Source organism: Lepidochelys kempii, chromosome 2, assembly GCF_965140265.1.
Source record: "Lepidochelys kempii isolate rLepKem1 chromosome 2, rLepKem1.hap2, whole genome shotgun sequence".
Taxonomy (NCBI): domain Eukaryota; kingdom Metazoa; phylum Chordata; order Testudines; family Cheloniidae; genus Lepidochelys; species Lepidochelys kempii.
In genome coordinates this window covers 265,814,488-265,836,867 of record NC_133257.1, presented here as the reverse complement: position 1 = coordinate 265,836,867, position 22,380 = coordinate 265,814,488, and the positions used below count along the sequence as shown (strand labels likewise).

The 22,380-nt window shown below is 40.8% G+C and overlaps 1 protein-coding gene across 6 annotated transcripts in view; it reads left to right on the top strand.

Moving 5' to 3' along the window:
- The window catches only part of SETD2 (SET domain containing 2, histone lysine methyltransferase), a 153,608-nt gene that overhangs the window by 14,921 nt on the left and 116,307 nt on the right, over positions 1–22,380 (top strand). For 3 of the 6 annotated variants that reach the window (XM_073334861.1, XM_073334863.1, XM_073334862.1), the window contains one exon: positions 20,929–20,944. In XM_073334861.1, coding sequence (XP_073190962.1) covers positions 20,929–20,944 — 16 coding nt within the window. Of the gene's footprint in view, positions 1–20,749; positions 20,945–22,380 lie in introns of those variants that run through there. The other 3 variants (XM_073334859.1, XM_073334860.1, XM_073334858.1) reach the window with 3 other exon arrangements.

Here is a 22,380-nt window from a genome sequence, read left to right as displayed (position 1 = left end):
GAACTGCTGCCTAGCCATTCGGTCCCTAGTCTGTAGCTGTGCATTGGGTTCTTCCGTCCTAAGTGCAGGACCCTGCACTTATCCTTATTGAACCTCATCAGATTCCTTTTGGCCCAATCTTCCAATTGGTCTAGGTCCTTCTGTATCCTATCCCTCCCCTCCAGCGTATCTACCACTCCTCCCAGTTTAGTATCATCCGCAAATTTGCTGAGAGTGCAATCCACACCATCCTCCAGATCATTTATGAAGATATTGAATAAAACCGGCCCCAGGACCGACCCCTGGGGCACTCCACTTGATACCGGCTGCCAACTAGACATGGAGCCATTGATCACTACCCGTTGAGCCCGACAATTTAGCCAGCTTTCTACCCACCTTATGGTGCATTCATCCAGCCCATACTTCCTTAACTTGCTGACAAGAATACTATGGGAGACCGTGTCAAAAGCTTTGCTAAAGTCAAGAAACAATACATCCACTGCTTTCCCTTCATCCACAGAACCAGTAATCTCATCATAAAAGGCGATTAGATTAGTCAGGCATGACCTTCCCTTGGTGAATCCATGCTGGCTGTTCCTGATCACTTTCCTCTCATGCAAGTGCTTCAGGATTGATTCTTTGAGGACCTGCTCCATGATTTTTCCAGGGACTGAGGTGAGGCTGACTGGCCTGTAGTTCCCAGGATCTTCCTTCTTCCCTTTTTTAAAGATTGGCACTACATTAGCCTTTTTCCAGTCATCCGGGACTTCCCCGGTTCGCCACGAGTTTTCAAAGATAATGGCCAGTGGCTCTGCAATCACAGCCGCCAATTCCTTCAGCACTCTCGGATGCAACTCGTCCGGCCCCATGGACTTGTGCACGTCCAGCTTTTCTAAATAGTCCCTAACCGCCTCTATCTCCACAGAGGGCTGGCCATCTCTTCCGCATTTTGTGATGCCCAGCGCAGCAGTCTGGGAGCTGACCTTGTTAGTGAAAACAGAGGCAAAAAAAGCATTGAGTACATTAGCTTTTTCCACATCCTCTGTCACTAGGTTGCCTCCCTCATTCAGTAAGGGGCCCACACATTCCTTGGCTTTCTTCTTGTTGCCAACATACCTGAAGAAACCCTTCTTGTTACTCTTGACATCTCTGGCTAGCTGCAGCTCCAGGTGCGATTTGGCCCTCCTGATAACATTCCTACATGCCCGAGCAATATTTTTATACTCTTCCCTGGTCATATGTCCAACCTTCCACTTCTTGTAAGCTTCTTTTTTATGTTTAAGATCCGCTAGGATTTCACCATTAAGCCAAGTTGGTCGCCTGCCATATTTACTATTCTTTCGACTCATCGGGATGGTTTGTCCCTGTAACCTCAACAGGGATTCCTTGAAATACAGCCAGCTCTCCTGGACTCCTTTCCCCTTCAAGTTAGTCCCCCAGGGGATCCTGGCCATCCGTTCCCTGAGGGAGTCGAAGTCTGCTTTCCTGAAGTCCAGGGTCCGTATCCTGCTGCTTACCTTTGTTCCCTGCGTCAGGATCCTGAACTCAACCAACTCATGGTCACTGCCTCCCAGATTCCCATCCACTTTTGCTTCCCCCACTAATTCTACCCGGTTTGTGAGCAGCAGGTCAAGAAAAGCACCCCCCCTAGTTGGCTCCTCTAGCACTTGCGCCAGGAAATTGTCCCCTACGCTTTCCAAAAACTTCCTGGATTGTCTATGCACCGCTGTATTGCTCTCCCAGCAGATAAAGTCACCCATGAGAATCAGGGCATGCGATCTAGTAGCTTCCGTGAGCTGCCGGAAGAAAGCCTCATCCACCTCATCCCCCTGGTCCGGTGGTCTATAGCAGACTCCCACCACTACATCACTCTTGTTGCACACACTTCTAAACTTAATCCAGAGACACTCAGGTTTTTCTGCAGTTTCGTACCGGAGCTCTGAGCAGTCATACTGCTCCCTTACATACAGTGCTACTCCCCCACCTTTTCTGCCCTGCCTGTCCTTCCTGAACAGTTTATAACCATCCATGACAGTACTCCAGTCATATGAGTTATCCCACCAAGTCTCTGTTATTCCGATCACGTCATAGTTCCTTGACATCACCAGGACCTCCAGGACCTTTAACCACTGTGTCTTGTGGTACATTGTCTGCTGTTGCTCCCATCATTGCAAGCAGGGAATATTTTAGAAAAATGCTAATATAGTTAGGTCCAAACAGAGTTATCACAGGTTATGAAACCAGATGGAGGTACAGCCCTGGTTTAGAGCCTGCTTCTTAAAGATTGTTTACTGGTATTGATCTTGTTTCATTGTATTGAGAGCATTTTTTTTAAACCTGGTTATAACACAATTTCGCTCAGTCCACACTAGTAGACCAAACTTTTAGTATAACCGGTTTCAATTATTACAGTGTGTAAACTCTGCTTATACCGTATGGTTCACTGTTCTTTTTGCTCTGTGTAGAAGGGCGGGGAAAGAAGCATGTTTCTTTAGCACTTTTTGCCTCCATACCAAGAAGTGGTATCAACACATTGCCCATGTAACTGTTTACATCAAGCTTTGGTGATTACATGAAACTGTCAGGGTGAGTTTTGTAATGGAAGACGCTATGAGCAAAAAGCCAGTTGGTGGCAGCTCAAACACTTAGATAAAACACTGGAGCAGTTTACAAATAGCTGCCGTTTGTTCATTAGTGAAATTGAAGGGGAAAACACCATACAACTAGCAGTGTAAGTCCTCACAAGAGTGTTTTGGAGAAGTTCTCTGCGTATCCATATATGGAAAGTAATCTTTAGTTTGCATAATCATTGTCCTTTGTAGTATAATGTTTTGTTTTCCTTTTAAGATTGTGTTACTTCCTCTGGGTAAGTGTCAGTTTTGTGGCCATGAGGATTTTTCTTTGTATCTTTTCTGCTCTCACAGGTTTGCGTCTGTTATAAATAAGATTTTCATATAGTGTCATGATTTTGGGAAAGCCATTCTGCCCGAGGGTAACTTTATTTTTTTATTTTTAAAATGAATCAGAAGACAAAGTAGAGCTTACATTATAAAAAGTATGTACCAACCCCTTCCTTATGGTATTTCAAGCGATTGTTTGTACAAACAGGAGATTAAATGAACTTTCAAAAATCTTTTCAAATTGAAAAGCTGAAATGGTTTTCATTTTAAAAAAAGGACATAAAAGGACACTTAAGATTCTTTCCAAGATCAACATTTGACTTAATTTTTGTCTTTAGCTGTCTTTTCAAAATTCAGGTAATTCTTCATGGCCTTATTTTTAATTCTCTTGTACTATATATGCTCAACAACAACAAAAAGCTCAGTATTCAGAATTAATCCTCTAGCAATAAACAGGGTGTACCCAGTGGTGGAAATCTTTTATTTTTTGTTTATATTAAAGTAGTGCCTTGAGGCCTAAACCAACTTCAGGGCCTCATTGTGCTAGGCGCTGTGCATAGAAATAGTAAGAGACAGTCCCAACCTGAAGAGCTTTCATTATCAATAGACAAGACAAAAGATGAGAGAAAGGGATAGAACATACAAGCATAATATTGGGAACTGGGGTACTGATATTGAGTGAGTTGCCCAAAGTCACACAGGGTATCTCTGGCAGAGATGGGAACTGAACCAAAATTTCCCGCGTCCCAGTCCAGGTCTTAGCCATGGGATGTAGTTTTAATTTCAAGCTTCCAAGGAGTTCTAAAAGTTTTTAAAAGGGCAGAGTGAAAAGTACTAGGGACATCATGAATTTGCCATATTTTTGTAAGTACCACGTTACTTTGATTAGGAGTATGTCACTGTCTTTTTAATGTTACACTTGATTTTATAACTCTCCTTCTTGTGACTTTGTATCCCAAAGGGAGAGATTTGAGAACAGTCACTTTAGTGTGTCATCAGATTCATAGACACTACGCTCAGAAGGGACCATTATGATCATCTAGTCTGACCTCCTGCACAACGCAGGCCACCCACCCACTCCTGCGAAAAACCTCACCTATGTCTGATCTATTGAAGTCCTCAAATCGTGGCTTAAAGACTTCAAGGAGCAGAGAAACCTCCAGCAAGTGACTGTGCCCCATGCTACAGAGGAAGGCGAAAAACCTCCAGGGCCTCTTCCAATCTGCCCTGGAGGAAAATTCCTTCCCGACCCCAAATATGACGATCAGCTAAACCCTGAGCATATGGGCAAGATTCACCAGCCAGATACTACAGAAAATTCTTTCTTGGGTAACTCGGATCCCACCCCATCTAACATCCCATCACAGGCCATTAGACCTATTTACCGTGAATATTTAAAGATCAATTAATTACCAAAATCATGTTATCCCATCATACCATCTCCTCCATAAACTTATCAAGTTTAATCTTAAAGCCAGATAGATCTTTTGCCCTCACTGCTTCCCTTGGAAGGCTATTCCAAAACTTCACTCCTCTGATGGTTAGAAACCTTCATCTAATTTCAAGTCTAAACTTCCTGGTGGCCAGTTTATATCCATTTGTTCTTGTGTCCACATTGGTACTGAGCTTAAATAATTCCTCTCCTTCTCCAGTATTTATCCGTCTGATATATTTATAGAGAGCAATCATATCTCCCCTCAACCAGAGGAATGTTTAACCTAAGAACAGCCATACTGGTTCAGACCAGTATTACATCCAGGTTAGTATCCTGTCTCTGATAGTGGCCAGTGCCCGTTGCTTCAGAGGGAATGAACAGAACGGGGCAATTTCAAGTGATCCGTCTTCTGTCTTCCAGTCCCAGGTTCTTGAAATTGGAGGGTTAGGGACACTCAGAGCATGGGTTTGCATCCTGAGTGCAATAGGCATTGATGGACCTGTCTTCCATCAACTTATCTGATTAATTTCTGAACCCAGTTATACTTTTCCCTATTCACTTTCTCTATTGCATTCATGATTTTATAGCCTTCTATCATATCCCCCTCTTAGTCATCTGTCTTCTAAACTGAACAGTCCCAGTGCTTTTAGTCTCTCCTCATATGGAAGCTGGTCCATACGCCTAATCATTTCCATTGCTCGTCTCTGCCCCTTTTCCAACTATATCTTTTTTGGTTGGGGTGACCAGAACTATGTGCAGTATTCAAGCTCTAGGCGAATCGTGGATTTACATAGTGGCATCGTGATATTTTCTGTTTTATTAGCTAATCCTTTCCTAGTGGACCCTAACCTTCCATTAACTTTTTTTGACTGCCACTGCACGTTGAGCAGATGTTTTCAGAGAACTAACCATGATGACTCCGAGATTTCTTTCTTGAGTGGTAACAGTAAATTTAGATCCCGTCATTTTGTATGTATAGTTGGGATTATTTTCCAGTGTGTATTACTTTGTACTTACCAGCATTGAATTTCATCTGCCATTTTGTTGCCCAGTCACCCAGTTTCTTGTGATCCCTTTGTAACTTTCTGCAGTCAGCTTTGGACTAAATGATCTTAAGTAACTTTGTATCATCTGCAGATTTTGCCACCTCACTGTTCATCCCCTTTTCCAGATCATTTATTAATATATTAAACAGCACAGGTCCCAATACTGATCCTTGGGGGACCCTGCTATTTACTTCTCTCCATTGTGAAAACTGACCATTTATTCCTATCCTTTGATTCATATCTCTTAACCTGTTACTGATCTGTGAGAGGATCTTCCCTCCTGTCCCATGACTGCTTAGTTTGCTTTAGCTTCTGTGGCTTCAGTCAAGTTCTATATCTTTTTCTGTCTCACCTGCAGGTGGACTCATGACGCCTAATAGATAACTATGGATTATTTGTTGTAGTGATGTAAGTGTGCACAACACTTTACAGATGTGGAAAAGGCGAAGTCCCTACCATGAGGGACCTACAACCTACCATGGACTATATGGAAGATGGGAGTAGCAATGCAAACACATTAAGGAATGAAGATGTTCTTAGAGCTGGAAGATTAATTTTCAGTGGCTCTTCTGATACCTTGCAGTCCTTCGTGTCCTCAGCAGTCGGTATTTCATCACCATGTGTGCTGTTTTATGTTGGGGGTATGGGGAGACAGAATTCTGCTACCAGGGTTTACAGGAAGCGAGATTAAATTTAAACTAATCACTGGCATTTAACAGCCAGTAAAGGCAGTGGGAATGGTGAGTCCCCAACTCTTCTACCCTCTAAAAGCTACAAATAAAAAATCCTCTGCTATCAAGAGGAGGATGGATGGGGAGAGGACATTCGGAAGTTGTGGACTACCCATTCTGTGTCTGAAATATTACCAGACTAGAAGTCTTCATTTAAGATTATGTTGTAGATTTGTAGCTAACTAATCTTGATTTTATAATAATTGATTTTAATATTCTCTTCTTGCCTTTACACGCTGTCTCAGTTGGACTGTGTTGGTGTCTTTTTCGTTCTCCACCTTTGTTTAGTCATTGTGCATGCAGTCATTAATTTACTTCCAGTGTTCTCCGTAATCCTGTGCATGGCTGCTATGGCAACGACTTTGCTTATGATGATTTCTGTCATGGTTTAAAAATTAAGCACTCATTTGGTTTCTTATTTAGACATCTCCTGGTGCTGAACAAAAAGGGGAGAGAGGGTGAGTTGTACAGAATTATCTTTAACAGTCCAGGGATATTTTAGGTTATTTAAGGGGAAGTAATGGGTGCATGTGTTCTCTATTAGAACAAAAGACCAGAAGCCACTGAAAGCTGATGTTATAATTCTGATGGAGTCTCCTGCTTCCCAGAGCAAAGTATCCTAGCTGCTCTAAAATTGTAATATTTTAATATAAAAACGTACAAATAGCAGCTAATACATTTTAGCTTTGGGGAAAATTACTGCAGTTTTTCACATGTGCCTGCTTTCTTTGACCCACTTTCTCTTTGTGTGTCTTCGCAGAATAGCAGTGGAAAGGCAAATGCCTTTCATAACATGGCCATGTAGCCATTTTTCATCTTCTCCTCAGGCTTCAACTGCTTCCTACCAAATCAGCTCAGCTCTTTATCATGGCAATCATCCTTCACCCACTCACCTACCCCTACCACTCCATTTCCCTGACACACTCTTCTGGAACCAAAGGCAGCATTTAATGGTTGCTAGGGTAGAGTTTTCTCTGTTACCACAGCTTTGAGGATGCCAGTTGGCCAAGAACAGGCATTTTTAGCTCATGCCAGTATCAAGTCTTTTTTTCCCTCCAGCTGTGAAAGAACTGAGTTTAAAGGATCATAGTAAAAAATTTATAGAGCTATAATTTTTCCATATTGTGCTCTGATGCCTATTGGATCTGTTCTTAGTGGCTCCTGTCCATGTATGGATACTGTGCATGTCTGAATTGGAAGATGCGTCAATTTAGGTTCTTAATCCATTTTAATATCTAGCATTTGAATGGACAGCATCAATTTGTGTGGCTCAAAAGTTGATCTGCCTCTTTCTCAGTTTGCAAAGTTCATCTTTTTGTGTATTAAGAGAGAAACATTAACTCTGGGGATTGCGGGGGGTAATCTGCGCCAGTAGCTCAGCACATGTAAGAAATTCTACACTAACATTCCAGTGACAATGCACGATGCCACTGAGCACTGATGTAGGATTATTATAGCCTGGCTAAAACATGAAGTTAAACATTCTGAAATTGCCAAGTACTGTACAAGTCGAGTATTTAGATAATGTTTTCCTTCAGAGTGTTCTTTACCAAAATGTATGTTGAGCAACCGATCTTAGTTTCCAGCTCTGAATGTTAGAGCCTGATTAAGTGAGGAAAGGAGAAGGCAGGGTTGAAACTAAAGCCTTGTCTACACTTGACATTTGCACGGATTACTGCCATTGATAAGGGGCCCCTGGTATAACCTGCATCAGTAGAAAATCTGTGTAGACAGATATATGCACAAGTGGAGCTTACCACGGTGTGACACTGAGAGAAACTGTAGCGGTGCAAGTTACAGCTTACTGCTGTTTGTTTCCCTCACCATAGGGGTTTGGGTTGGTACCATTACATCAGTGGCAGGGCACATATGGTTGTAACCAGACAAATTTACATTGTGGACAAAGCCTTAGAAATTAGGAAAACTCCCTTGTCTAAAATCTCTGTTAATAACTTTCTTGGGAAGCAGGCATTTTGTTGTTATGAAAGTGCCTGTCACAGCTCTGAAGTTAGGGCTGAGTTGATAAACGTGTGTTAGTGACAACTGTTGTACATTGTTTATGGTGGCTGGGAGACAAGGGACTGGTATAACAACCTGAAAGCTGAGTGTTACAATCAAGGTCAAGTATTTAGTTTTCTAAATGGACAAAAATGTACACACACCTATAGTGACATATAAATAATAGTCTTTAAGGTATCCTTAGGTAGGGGATTTAACTAGGGGCTTGTCTACACTACCTGCCAGATCAACGGGCAGCAATCAATCTTGCAGGGGTCAATTTATCGTGTCTAGTATAGACATGATAAATCGACCGCAGATTGCTCTAGCATAGACTCTGGTACTCCACTTCAATGAGAAGCACAAGGGGAATCGATGGGAGAGCGTCTCCCGTCGACACACTGCAGTGAAGACACTGCAGTAAGTAGATCTAAGTACGTCGACTTCAGCTATCTTATTCACGTAGAAAAGCTCTACTCTTTTTTTTTTTTATTTGCCCAGGAATATCAGCTCAGAAACAGTGCTCAGTTTTAGTGAAGTTCCTCGGTTTTAAAAAGGTGCTCTTTGTTTGAAGCAGGATAGGTTGATGTACTGGACTGAGTTGTGTAAACCAGAATAAATGAGAGGAAAAAGTGGAAAAAACCACCCTTCAAGCTTCAATAGAAATGAGTACTCAACATCAAAACACTCGTTCAGGTGCAGGTTGTATTTTGCCCCTACTGTTGCATCCTCTTCATCCTTCCCCTCCTGGATACTAACCTAACTTCCTCAACTTCAACTTCCAGAGTACTGCCGCACACTTCTGAGGGAGATGACTGATTTTTAAAGGAAGTTTTATGTTCTCCAAAGTCTTGAAAATCACTGCACGTTGTTGTTTTAGGTCACCGTTCATGGTGTTAGCAAATTATGACCTCATCAGATATGGAGAGACAGGAAGCCGCACCAGCCTTATAATACAACTTTATGGCTTCAACAAGCTGTTTCTTGTGCCTCTTTCTCCTTAATCTGACCAGGGATTGCTTTGTGCCTAACAAGGCATCTTCTCCAGCAGGAGCATCTGTCATTCCCTATAATGTATAAGACTGTTCAGCGACATCCCAGCCCAGCAGTAGTAGCTCTAAAATCACATTTCTGTCTAAAATGTTTTAGCACAATTGTTACAAGTAGCCCCTAAGATTCCTGTTAATGAAAGATGAAAGCAAAAAATTAGTTCTTTCTTTTGATATACTTTTCGCATTTGATAGAAGTGTGTGTACAGTAAATTATGCTGTTTTCCTGGCACAGTCAGTCAGTTATCCCTCTTTGTGGGGTTATTTCACAAAGCAACGAAGGAGAAACATTTTTAAAATAGGAAAATCTATTCTAGAACCATAAAGACTGACCACGGTAGAGAGTGGTGATGGGTTGAAGGGAGGCGATTGATTCAGGGACAGATGTATACTTGAAACTCATTTAACTCCAGTTTGGAAACTGAGTTGAATTCAAGTTGGTGTTTCTTTTAAATAGGGGGCTTGACACTATTGCTGTATTTTCTTCTTTTTGTGTATGTCTTAGCCTTCCTACTCTGTGCCAGTTGTTGGGAGGAGGGGAAAAGGTACTGGATTGTCTGTTACTTCCCCGCTTTTCTCACCGTGGTATAATACAGTTGTAGTTATCACGGACATTCTAGCGGACTAGAAATACAACATTATTGTCTGCAAAACTGCTCACAGTAATGTAGCAAAACATTTATTAAATTTAATAATTGAAACTGGTACTAATTTGTATTATTGTTTTAAATCTCCAGGCACATTAGGAATTAATTAACCAAACACATGATAAAACTTCGGATTTCTAAACTTTTGGTATTCGGCGTTTTTTACTATTAGTTGCATTTGTCAGTAAGTGAGTGACAGAAATAAAAATTAAAAATTGTGAATTGGGCGTTTGTATTGCTTCTAAGCATGAATAATACCCTCTCATTTATTATGTCCAACAGCTCTGTAGAGGCTTCAGTATCATGTAAAATATATTGCTTGTCCTGATATAGATTCTGTAATTTTAATTGATGCATTCACTATGTGATATTGTTTCACACTAAAAATAAATGTTATGGAAACTGGGTGGGTTGAATTGAGCAATAAAATAGAGATTCTTTCACGTCTAGATTGTTGCTTCAGATTCAGCCTAGGACAGTAACGACTGGGCAACGGTGTTGCTGGGCGATGGTGATTCAGTGGTCTAGGTGAAATTGAGGGGTTCTCTTATTCCCAGTGTACAGCTATTCATATCACAAAACTTACCGTGTCTGTTAGCACTGACCGGCGTTCTTGCTGGCAATGACATCAGTCAGGCCAAGGCTTGAAAAGGTGTTGAGACTGAACTGCACTTTTCACTCACCCCATGGCAGAAGTGGTCCCACCAGGTCAAGACTGACCGCTGGAAGGTTGTATTTCTGCTGCTCAGATTAGGGTCCAAGGTTATAAATACGGTAGTATGCGAATACTGTTTATGATCACAAACTTGGATTTTTTTATAAAGTGCTTGTGAAGGACTCAAAAAAATGGCAGTATTCCCCTATTATTTGCAATATGCCTTTCTTGTATAGTTTAGACTGCATATCCGCAGGAAAAAAAGTAAAGTCCTTGTTATATCTCTCTTCTTCTACTTCTGTTTCCCAGTGCAATACTGTTAACACTTCATTCTTGAATATTCTGTGTGGTTGAGAATAGCAGGAAAAAAGTGCAAGGTACCTTTTCTTGAGGCTGAAGAGTTCTGTTTTGGTGTTGCATTGTTTACTGTTTTGAATCTCTTTTCCTCCTCCAGAAGCCACATAGCAAAGGGAGAGGACTTTTTCTTCAAACTTGGATCCTTTCTTTCTCAATGAGGACTGTATAAAATAAGTCAAATTTGCAATTTCTAGTTTCAGGTGTCTTCTGCAAATTAAAAAAAAAAATAAAATTAGTGTGTTTTGCACTCTCAGAACTCAAAAACCCGCAGGTTGAATTGAGTGATAAAAATTTTGGAAGCCATCAGAACCTGGTTCTATTAGTGGTTCTATCACCATCAGGAATTTTTTGGTAACACTGTTTAGTGTAGATAAAGTTTATAAGTAAATGACACTTGTGAGGTGGCATACAATAGAGGCAAAAGAAAGCTTTCACACAAAGTTGATAAATACATTAGAAATGCCTGAGATGCTGTACATCGGGGGGGGGGGGGGAACCTTCCTTTGTATTAAAATACCCATGACAGCTTGAAATGGCTAAGGTGTTCTTTACTGTGTAGTAGTTAGGATTTATTCTTTAGTCAGTGTCAGAGTCAGACCCATGGGGCTTGTGTGTATATGTACATTTACAAATCTCACTGACTGGATAAAAATATTATTCCATGTTACGTAACTGTGGGAGACTGTCAGAATTGTGAAATATGGTTCTTTTTTTTTTAATTTGGCTTAATTAAAAAACAGGTTTTTATGCTAAAACCTGTAGTGTTTTATATAGGATTGCAGAAGGCAATAAAGGATAGTATGACTGGGTGAATTGCATCGGTCAGAGTTCCACCCACCTGTTCATAGCACTAGTCAGTTTAAAACGTGATTTCTACTTTAGGTTTTTAAAATCCTCTTTTTCTAAGAAAAAAACATACCTAAATGAACTACCAAGAGGTCTCAGAGAAAAGGAAAAGTGTATGATTTAAATAGAAACATGTTTTCTTTTATAGCTGAAAATTAATAAAATGTAAAACAGGAAAACTTTAAGCAAGGTTGTTAGAAACCTAGTCCGTTAACATGCCATCACTAAACCACTGTAGTTATGTTGTGGTTATCATAAAGTCATCAGACTATTATCTTTTTGTTGTGCTTGTTCCTATTTCATAAAGTTTACTACAATGCTCGTACTTAATATGTAGCAATATGGAATTTTCAGATGCCTTTAAATCCAGTGTAGCCGGAATCTCTCGAACAAATTTCAAGCTAAAACCAGGGCAACTGGTAACAGTTAGAAGGCCATGCATATTTTGATATGCAACAGAGGAGATGATTTTAAATTTAACTTGTTATTGTTGATATCATGTGTCACATCTTCTCCTTAAAAATATCCTTCAGGAAAACAGCAGCAGCAGGGTGAAACTGATGCAATCCGTACAATCTTGGCCAGTTTAAAGCTGTAGGTAATGTTGGGTTATGGAGAAGGTGCTTTATGCAGCAAATTCAGTTCTCTGCTACTGACTGAAGTACTATGCAAGGGAGAAGATATTTCTTATGGTCTCCCGCCAGTATGAATTAAATTTTTCAGATAAGATTCTGAGATTATACAAGATGCATTACAAAATTAGTTATACGTACAGCATTCCTTTTACCTATTTATATTATATCCAAAACCAAATTCATCTTGCATGATTTGTTCCCACCTCTATTGCTCTGTTCTGCTAATATACTTCGATTCCCTAGTAAAATTCAATGAGTTAAATTTAATGGACTGTAATTACTAGATCAGGATCCTTCTTTTTTTGGAGTCACTACCAATTTTGCTTTCCCCAGCTCTCCCTAAATCTTCAGGCACTTCCCCAGTTTGCACATAGAACAATAGATTCTAAAGTAAGTGCACAGTCTTTGTGAGGAGGGGAGTGGGAGCCCATCCTCCCAGACAGTGAAATGAAATACCTGGACTGTCTAGTTCACCTCTGCCAAAGAAATTGGTATAAACTATAGACATGTGGAAAAACTTCTATTTTCAAATTCTAGTGTTTTTCACTAGATGGTGATGATATCATTAAAAACAGTTGTTCTGATAATGTTTTATTTTTAAAGGATCAAATTGTTTGGTTAAAAAAAAATGCGGGAAACCAGTTGGCTGTTGAGGGAAGCATTTTAGAGTAGCAACATGTACATTTTCTAATTCTTTGGTTGTTTCTTCCCCCCGCTAAATGTTCACTGGGCTTTTGAAGGATTACAGTTAATTGTTTTTAATGGATGCACATACGTGGTGACTGATTTGTTTAATCTGACTAAATTCCAGAGACCCCGTCAGGGAATTTGGTATAATACAGTAACATACCATTGTGGAACATCTGTGTTTTAAATCAGATTTTGATTTTTCAAAAAGTATATAAGGTAATTAATTGCCGAGGTTGTTGCTGCTGACATTCCAGGAGAGTATAGATGATTCATGTACGGTCACATTTTTTTGGTCAGGTAGATGTGTATAATGAATTGTGATATTTCATTAGAAGTTTCAGAGTAGCAGCCGTGTTAGTCTGTATTCGCAAAAAGAAAAGGAGGACTTGTGGCACCTTAGAGACTAACCAATTTAAGAGAGCTGTAGCTCACAAAAGCTTATGCTCAAATAAATTGGTTAGTCTCTAAGGTGCCACTAGTACTCCTTTTCTTTTTTCATTAGAAGTGGGGACAAATTGGATATTATCGTTCATGATGACTGTTGCCAAAACAACTGCCATCTACTCTTTCTTTAAGACTCTCTTATGCTTTAACTGAATGTGTGCCAAAATCTCCATCCAGTCAGTCCCCCATATTCTGAAGCATTACTGGGGCAGTGAGGTCTGGTGGCTAGAGTATAGCATTGGGAATCAGGATCCTGGGCTATATTCCAGCATTCACCACTGACCATGTTGTGACATCAGGCAAGTTACTTAAAGGCCCTCTGCCTCAGTGTGCCTCCCAGAGGTGTTGAGGCTTAGGGTAAAATTTTATGAGCATAAGTTTTACTTTCACCAATGACTGTGATTAAGGAACCTTAAGAGAATGTATGTTCTGTAATCACAGGGTGTGATTACAGCTCATGTTGATATATAGAGCCCTGTGCGGTTACAAAATTTGTATCTGCATCCAATCCGCAAACACGGTCCGTGGAGATGCACATCTGCGGATGCGGATATCCACGGATATAAAGCAGATGTCTGCAGATTTGCAGGGCTCTAGTAATGTACCCTACCTAGTTCGGGTTCCAGATCAAAGAATCTGCAGCAGTTCAAGCTCCGTTAGCCCTGTGAGTAATTTGAATAATTGTCCAAGGTTCTAGGTGGGCTTATGCAACCTACACAGAAGCATGCACTGCTCTAGCATCCGAGATACCCGAGCTATAGATTGAGCTATGTCAGCTTGAACTGTAACCACAACCTGTGATTATGATATAGACGTACCCTAAGGCCTGGTCTACACTAGAGTTAAGTTGGCATAAGGTGCTTTATATCTACCTAATTATGTCATTGTCTACACTAAAGCCTTGCTCCCGCTGATGTAACTGCCCTACTACACTGTCATAACTCCACCTCCACGAGAGGTGTAGGGCTTATGTTGGTGTAGTTAGGATGACGCAATGTCTATGTAGACACTGTTACTTATATAGGCTGCTAATTCAGGCCTTTAGGGCACTGGGCTCACAGCTGGAGCTGTGAAATTGACAAGAAAGGCTGGTAGGGTCCCTCCTATGAAATTGAGCCCAGGACCAGGCTCATAGCTGTCCCTCCCCCCCCCCCAGACGTCAGCCAGGTGACGAGCTCACAGCTGGAGCCCTTGCCGCCCACCCCAGGGGACAGCCCCAGCTGTGACCCTCAATTATTCCCATATTGAGTGGGTACATGTCATCTCAGGGTGGGGGGCAGAGATAAAGTTTCTTGACACCTTAAATGACTGCTTGGAGCAGCTGGTCCTGGAACCCACCAAAGGAGAGGCAATTCTTGATTTAGTCCTAAGTGGAGCATAGGATCTGGTCCAAGAGATGAATATAGCTGGACTGCTTGATAATAGTGACGATAATATAATTAAGTTTAAAATCCCTGTGGCAGGAAAAACACCACAGCAGCCCATCACTATAGCATTTAATTTCAGAAAGGGGAACTACACAAAAATGAGGTTAAACAGAAATTAAAGGGTACAGTGCCAAAAGTGAAATCTCTGCAAGCTGCATGGAAACTTTTTAAAGACCTCATAATAGAGGCTCAACTTAAATGTACACCCCAATTTAAAAAACATAGAGAACCAAAAAAGAGCCACTTAGTTTAAACAACAAAGTAAAAGAAGCAGAGAGAGGAAAAACGGGCATTCTTTAAAAAGTGAAAGTTAAATCCTAGTGAGGAAAATAGAAAGGAGCATAAACACTGGCAAGTGAAGTGTAAAAATACAGTTAGTCAGGCCAAAAAAGAATTTGAGGAACAGCTAGCCAAAGACTCAAAAAGTAATAGCAATTTTTTTTAAAAGTACATCAGAAGCAGGAAGCCTGCTAAACAACCAGTGGTGCCACTGGATGACTGAGGTGCTAAAGGAGAACTCAAGGACGATAAGGCCATTGCGGAGAAACTAAATGAATTCTTTGCATTGGTCTTCATGGCTGAGGATGTGAGGGAGATTCCCAAACCTGAGCCATTCTTTTTAGGTGACCGATCTGAGGAACAGTCCCAGATTGAGGTATCGTTAGAGGAGGTTTTGGAACAAATTGATAAATTAAACAGCAATAAGTCACCAGGACTAGATGGTATTCACCCAAGAGTCCTGAAGGAACTCAAATGTGAAATTGCAGAACTACTAACTGTAGTCTGTAACCTATCATTTAAATCAGCTTCTGTAGCAGATGACTGGAGAATAGCTAATGTGACGCCAGTTTTTAAAAAGGGCTCCAGAGGTAATCCTGGCAATGACAGGCCTGTAAGCCTGACTTCTGTACCAGGCAAACTGGTTGAAACTATAATAAAGAACAAAATTGTCAGACCTATAGATGAGCGTAATTTGTTGAGGAAGAGTCAACATGGTTTTAGCAAAGAGAAATCACGCCTCCCCAATCTACTAGAATTCTTTGAGGGGGTCAACAAGCATGTGGACCAAAAGGATCCAGTGTATATAGTATACTTAGATTTTCAGAAAGCCTTTGACAAGGTCCCTCACCAAAGGCTATTACGAAAAGTAAATTGACACGGGGTAAGAGGGAAGGTGCTCTCATGGATTGGTAACTGGTTAAAAGATGGGAAACAAAGGGTAAGTATAAATGGTCAGTTTTCAGAATGGAGAGAGGTAAATAGTGGTGTCCCCCAGGAGTCTGTTCTGGGACCAGTTCTATTCAGCATATTCATAAATGATCTGAAAAAAGGTAAAAAGTGAGGTGGCAAAATTTGCAGATGATACAAAATTATTAAAGATAGTTAGCACCCAGGCAGACTGCAAAGAGCTACAAAAGGATCTCTCAGAACTGGGTGATTGGGCAACAAAATGGCAGATGAAATTTAATGTTGATAAATGCAAAGTAATGCACATTGGAAAGCATAATCTCAACTATACATATAAAATGTTGGGGCCTAAATTAGCTGTTACCACTCAAGAAAGATCTTGGAGTGATTGTGGATTTTTCTCTAAAAACATCCACTAAATGTGCAGCAGCCGTCAAAAAAGTGAACAGAATGCTGGGAATAATTAAGAAAGGGATAGATAATAGGACAGAAAATATCATGTTGCCTCTATATAAATCCAGGGTACACCCACATATTGAATACTGTGTGCAGATGTGGTTTCCCCATCTCAAAAAAGATATACTGGAATTGGAGAAGGTTCAGAAAAGGGCAACAACAATGATTAGGGGTATGGAATGGCTTCTGTATGAGGAGAGATGAATACGACTGGGACTTTTCAGCTATTAGCCACGATGGGCAGGAGTGGTGTCCCGAGCCTCTTGTTTGCCAGACAGGATCACTTGATTACCTGTTCTGTTCATTCACTGTGGGGCACCTGGCACTGGCCACTGTTGGAAGGCAGGATACTGTGCTAGATGGACCTTTGGTCTGACCCAATAGGGCAGAGGTGAGCAAACTATGGCCCGTGGGCCACATGTGGCCCGCGGGACCATCCTGCCCAGCCCCTGAGCTCCTGGCCCGGGAGGCTCGCCCCCGGCCCCTCCCCCGCTGTTTCCCCTCCCACGCCGCCACACGGGCAGTAGGGCTGCAAGTTATTGCCACTCTGAGCGGCATGGTAAGGGAGTGGTGGTGGTGGGGTTGGGTAGCGGGTCCAGGGGAGCAGTCAGGGAGCAGGGGGCAGTTGGATGGGGCGGAGGTTCTGGGGTGGTCAGGGAACGGGGGATTGCATAGGGCATGGGAGTCCTGGGGGGCCTGTCGGGGGCGGGGGTGTGGTCAGGGCAGTCAGGGTACAGGGAGCAGGGGGGTGTTCGATAGGGGGTGGGATCCTGCGGGGGGGGGACTGTTTGGGGTGGAGGGTCCCAGGAGGGGGCAGTCAGGGGACAGGAAGTGGGAGGAGGCAAATAGGGGGCGGGGGCCAGGCTGTTTGGGGGGCACAGCCTTCCCTACCCAGCCCTCCATATAGTTTCGCACTGCAATGTGGCCCTTGGGCCAAAAAGTTTGCCCACCCCTGCAACAGGGCCATTCTTATGTAGGGCTCAATTTCACAGCAGGGAGTCTACCAGCCTTTCTTGTCAATTTCACAGCTTCAGCTGTGAGCTCCCCTGCTGCTCTGAGTCTGAGGCAGCCCTAAAATTGACAATAAAGCCTAGTAGGCTTCCTGCTGTGAACCCGTTGTGGGCTCAGAGCTCAGGCAGTCACCCTGGGGCAGGTGGGGGGCTCCAGCTATGAGTCCAGCTGCTACCTGAGCTCTCTGCTGCCTGCTTCTGGAAGAGCTTACTAGCTGGAGCCTGTCTGCTGTCCTGGCTCTCAGCCAGACTCCAGATAGTTTAGCTCCATGAGGAGCAAGCAGGTGAGAGCCCAGGCGGCCGCCCCTCATGCTGCTCCTCTTAAATTGGTGCAAGCACTCCTGTTGAGGACATGCACCACTGACAGAAGGAGGGTAGAGAGGACAAGAGAAACCTCAGTAATGACTGCAGTGGCTATATGTCGACTTAACTTAAATCAACTTAAATTTGTAGTGTAGACATGCCCTAAGTCACATTTAACCATTTTTGTCACTCCTAAGTACCCAAGTCACTTTGAAAATGGGAAGTGACTTAGGTGATTAATGTTTATAATCACTTGGAGATCCTCAGGTGATAGAAGCTATGTGTATATGCTGTTATTTTAGATTAATTTCGCTTTGCATGACATTGCTGACCTTAAAACACTGAATAATTCTTCTTGGCTGCAAGTAGATGATTGCTGTAACAGAAAAAATGCTGAGTGTTACCTGTAAACAGATTATACATTTTGAAAATCCAGTGCTTGATAGACAGCTGCTTACTCTGGTTTTATTTTTAAGTATGTGACTTATGGGGAAACCCTTCTTCTTTGATTCTGCAACCACTTGTCCTTATTCTATGGCAGCACTGTGTAGCTCCTTTAGAGGTGCACTGTTTAACATGTATTTATAGAAGGCTCACATGTTGGTGGTCAGCTATATCTAATCTTATGGTGAGTTTTTGACCCCATAAACACTTCTTTTAACATGTGAAGTATACGACTCAAGGATTGTCGTTTTCTGTTATTGTATTTCACTGTCTGGACTTGAAAATGAAACCTACTTTTAAACGCTAACTCAAGAAGGTTGTTGATAAATTGGAGAGGGTTCAGAAAAGAGCCCCAAGAATGATTAAAGGATTAGAAAATCTGCCTTATAGTGATAGACTCAAGGAGCTCAATCTCTTTAGTTTAACAAAGAAAAGATTAAGGGGTGACTTGATTATACTCTGTATGTACCTAAATGGGGAACAAATGGGCTGTTCAGTCTATCAGAGAAAGGTATAACAAATTCCGACTGGAAATAAGGCTTAAATCTTTAACAGTGAATAATTAAGCTCTGGAACAGTTTACCAAGGGTCACAGTATATTCTCCATCACTGACAATTTTTAAATCAAGATTTGATATTTTTCTAAAAGATTTGCTCTAGTATTTTTTTGTGGTTGTTCTCTGGCCATATTTATATAGGAGGTCAGACTAGATGACCACAATAGTCCCTTTTGTCCTTGTAATCTATGTTACAGTGCTTTTCTTCAAGGGCTCCAGGCTTCCTGCACATAGATAAAATACAGAGAACTCTAAGTCTTTCATGACCCCATTAAATCATGTTTACATCCTTTGTGAAGCCTGTTGGTCGCTTAAACTCACTGGTCATGTTTTCTTCATAAAAACAAAGCCTATTATTTATATTGTAAAAGTAACTTATGATGCTTTCTGGGAGCAGGAAAATAGATCTGGAGAAGGAAAGGGTTAGGATTAACTAATAAATACTAAATGTCACCAACTAAACGGTCACAATTTATCCCAACCCCCAGCTCCCTCTTGGGCACTTTCCCAGGCAGATGATTCAGAGAAGCAATGGCATATTATCTGTGGTGATCATTTTTTCCTCTGGCTTGTTGCTAACTGTGTTGTGACATTTATTTAGGAGGGGAAGTGTCCAATCAGGTCTTGGCTCCCATATGTAGGAGCTACTGCATGCTCAGTACAGAAAGTGAAAGCTGACTTTCTGTTCTGAAAATAGTTACCTCACAGGAAGCCTCAGGATTGGAAGACAGTGGTAAAATGTCCAGGCCCTCTCTGCGTGAGCTCTTCCACCATTTCTGTCAATGGTTGAGCTGCACCTGTGGTGAATTATTGGTCTGAATCTAATGTAAACAAGGGCCTAGAGTTGTTTCTTTTCCTAGTCAGAGAGAAAAATATCCCCAATCTTGTGCAATTAGCTGGGAGATCATGTTTTGTTTATTAGATATACATATTAAAGGACATGTGTGCGTGTCCGTAAAGGCCAGAATGTTTGGAGAACTTTTAAACAACAAATGACTGAGGAAGGACATGACTGATGAAGATTAATGGCTAGTTTTATATATAAAACTGAACTTTAACAATAACCTCTGGTGATAGAAATATCTGAGCTTTTTATATCTATCCATATAAGTACTTACATGGTCCCATCAATGCAGTGTTTAAGCATCTCCCAAATATTTAAAAACAAATAGCAATAGAAATCATCATAATCTTTTCTTCTTGTAGAAGAAATCACTTACTTTTGTATGTAGTATATGTGTGAAGAACTTAATGAGGGAAAGCTAAATCAGAAATGGGTGTTGCACTCAGTTCTGAATGCTATAAGGTTAGTTATAATTAGTTTAATACTTGAAATAATTTAGTACTCGAGAGGCAGGAATGTTTAAAGTACTTATCTCCTTGGCATTGAAGTGCTGTAGAGAATTTAAGTATTGGAGTCCATAACATAAAATGGGGGTGTTTCTCTTGGTTTCCCTGGAAAATAATAGTAAGGTATAAAAAATAAGTTATTGTAAATATTTAATTTTTGGTAGTGATGGAGTAGGAACTCTCTGGAAAAGGACAGGTGGTGTGATCTTTTCATGGCATTAAGAAGTCATCTGACAAAACTGGAAGGAAAAATGACAAATTTCTCAAGTTTATTTTTCATTATTTCATAACTGGAAGCCTGCAGTATGCCATCATATGGTCTTACTCGTTGAAACAGACAGTTTATTAATTCTTAAAGCATCAGAAAAAGGGCATCTACTTAATTAGCTCTGTTTTAACCAGGGTTTTACCCTGTCAGTGTCCTTGACTATTGAAGCTATGGGAAATGACTGACCTTTTAAAAAACAAAGATTTGTTGCCTCTTCTTTTTTTGAGAGGTAGTTGGCATATGTGATTTGCTGCATGTTAAGAAAGTTAGTGCTCATAGGGACAGACTGTGGCACCCTTACCTCTGCAAGTAGCCTCATTCGTTGTAGTGGGACTGTTTGGAGAGTAAAATGCTACTCAATGTGAGTAAAGGTTTCAGAATCTGGCTCATAGGTGTTTGGTTTTTTTTTCCTTTCGAATTTAAAGACTATTACTCAATCTATTGTTTTGGCAAGGTATTTACACTTTCTTTCTGTGTTTTCTTTTGCATGCTTTCTCGGCTGGATTGCAATAGAGAAGAAGAAAATGAGGTGAGTGTGTCCTAATTAATTTTTCATATTTTGAGAAATGCTTTAGCAGAACAGTGGGGAGAAGTTAAAGCATTAGTTTGTTCTGCATTAGAGTGCCTGAAAAAAAGGAGGATTGAGACATCAAATACAAAGATAACGTGATCAGACAGTATTGGCATCGGAGGTATCAAAAGTAACCAGATTTAAAAAATTATTCTGTGGTCCCTCTAGTCTTATGGTAATGTCTTGACGAATGTACTGAAGATCTTTTCTTACTATTGTTATGAACATCCTCACAAATACCAGTGCTAACAGAAGAAGGCTCTGAACCTCTGAATATCTAATTATATTAGTTGCTTTCTAACCAGGCTTGTATTCCATAATTACAAGATTATGTAAGGACTTCAGATTCAAGAAACTGCTTTTTCTGATGCGTTTTAACTGTGTGTGTGTTGTGAAGAAAGGGGAATCTTTTTCAAGGTAAAACCTATTCTATAAATTCCCAGGCCAGGAGAGAGATTTCAAATTTATAATTTTTGATGCATTACAGCCTCAGGTTGTTTTCACTGTTGTGGTTTAGATATCCTCACAAGTGTCCACATTTCCTACTCTTGTGGCAAACAGGCAATCAGATGAATTTAAACAAGATCTTATTCATTCATTCTTCATTCACTCTACACCTCCATCAGTCAATCTGCCCAGCCTGTGTTGCAGTGCTAAATGATCTTTTATCAGTTTTGTCATGTTTGCCCCCAGAATGTTGCTTTTGTGTATTTTTCAAATACAAATGTTTTCTGTAATACAAGATGAACCCCTTTGTTTTAAGTGTTTTCTACCATAAATTTAGCTTTATGGCTCACAGAATTTGTAATGTTCCTTTCTGTAACTTTTTTTTTTCCAAATGTCGCTCTCACATTATTTAACCTTTGTGTATTTTCTGAAGGGGAAAAAAAAATCTCTGAAGGAGCTAGCTTGTGAGGTGGCTGATACACCTCAACTCCAGGCTTTTATACTAAATAAAATACTAAAAACTGGAGGAACAAGATGTAGTTTACATGTTGTTTTTCTTATTTTACAGGTCTAGCACCTTATTTTATGTGTAAATAGACTCAAACTACAAGGTTCAGGTCTGAATTCAGATTCCAGACCCCTCACCCTCGAAGTTCAGAAGTTTTTGATCTGAGGTTTTGATTTGGGCCTATCCCTAATTGTATTAAATTTTTTCATTATATAAAATTCATTGAAGATTCAGTCCAAGAAGAATCCAGAATTTTGCTATTTTATATTGTCCCTAATTTTTCAGGTAGGATCCAGATATCCAATACAAATGTAACAAGAAACAAAATGGAGGCAGTCTGGACATCCTACACTTACAGTGCAACATGAAATAGAAACATTGTGGGCAAAACTTTGAAATTATCTTCTTGTTTTATGGGGATATTAAGTAACTTAAAAAG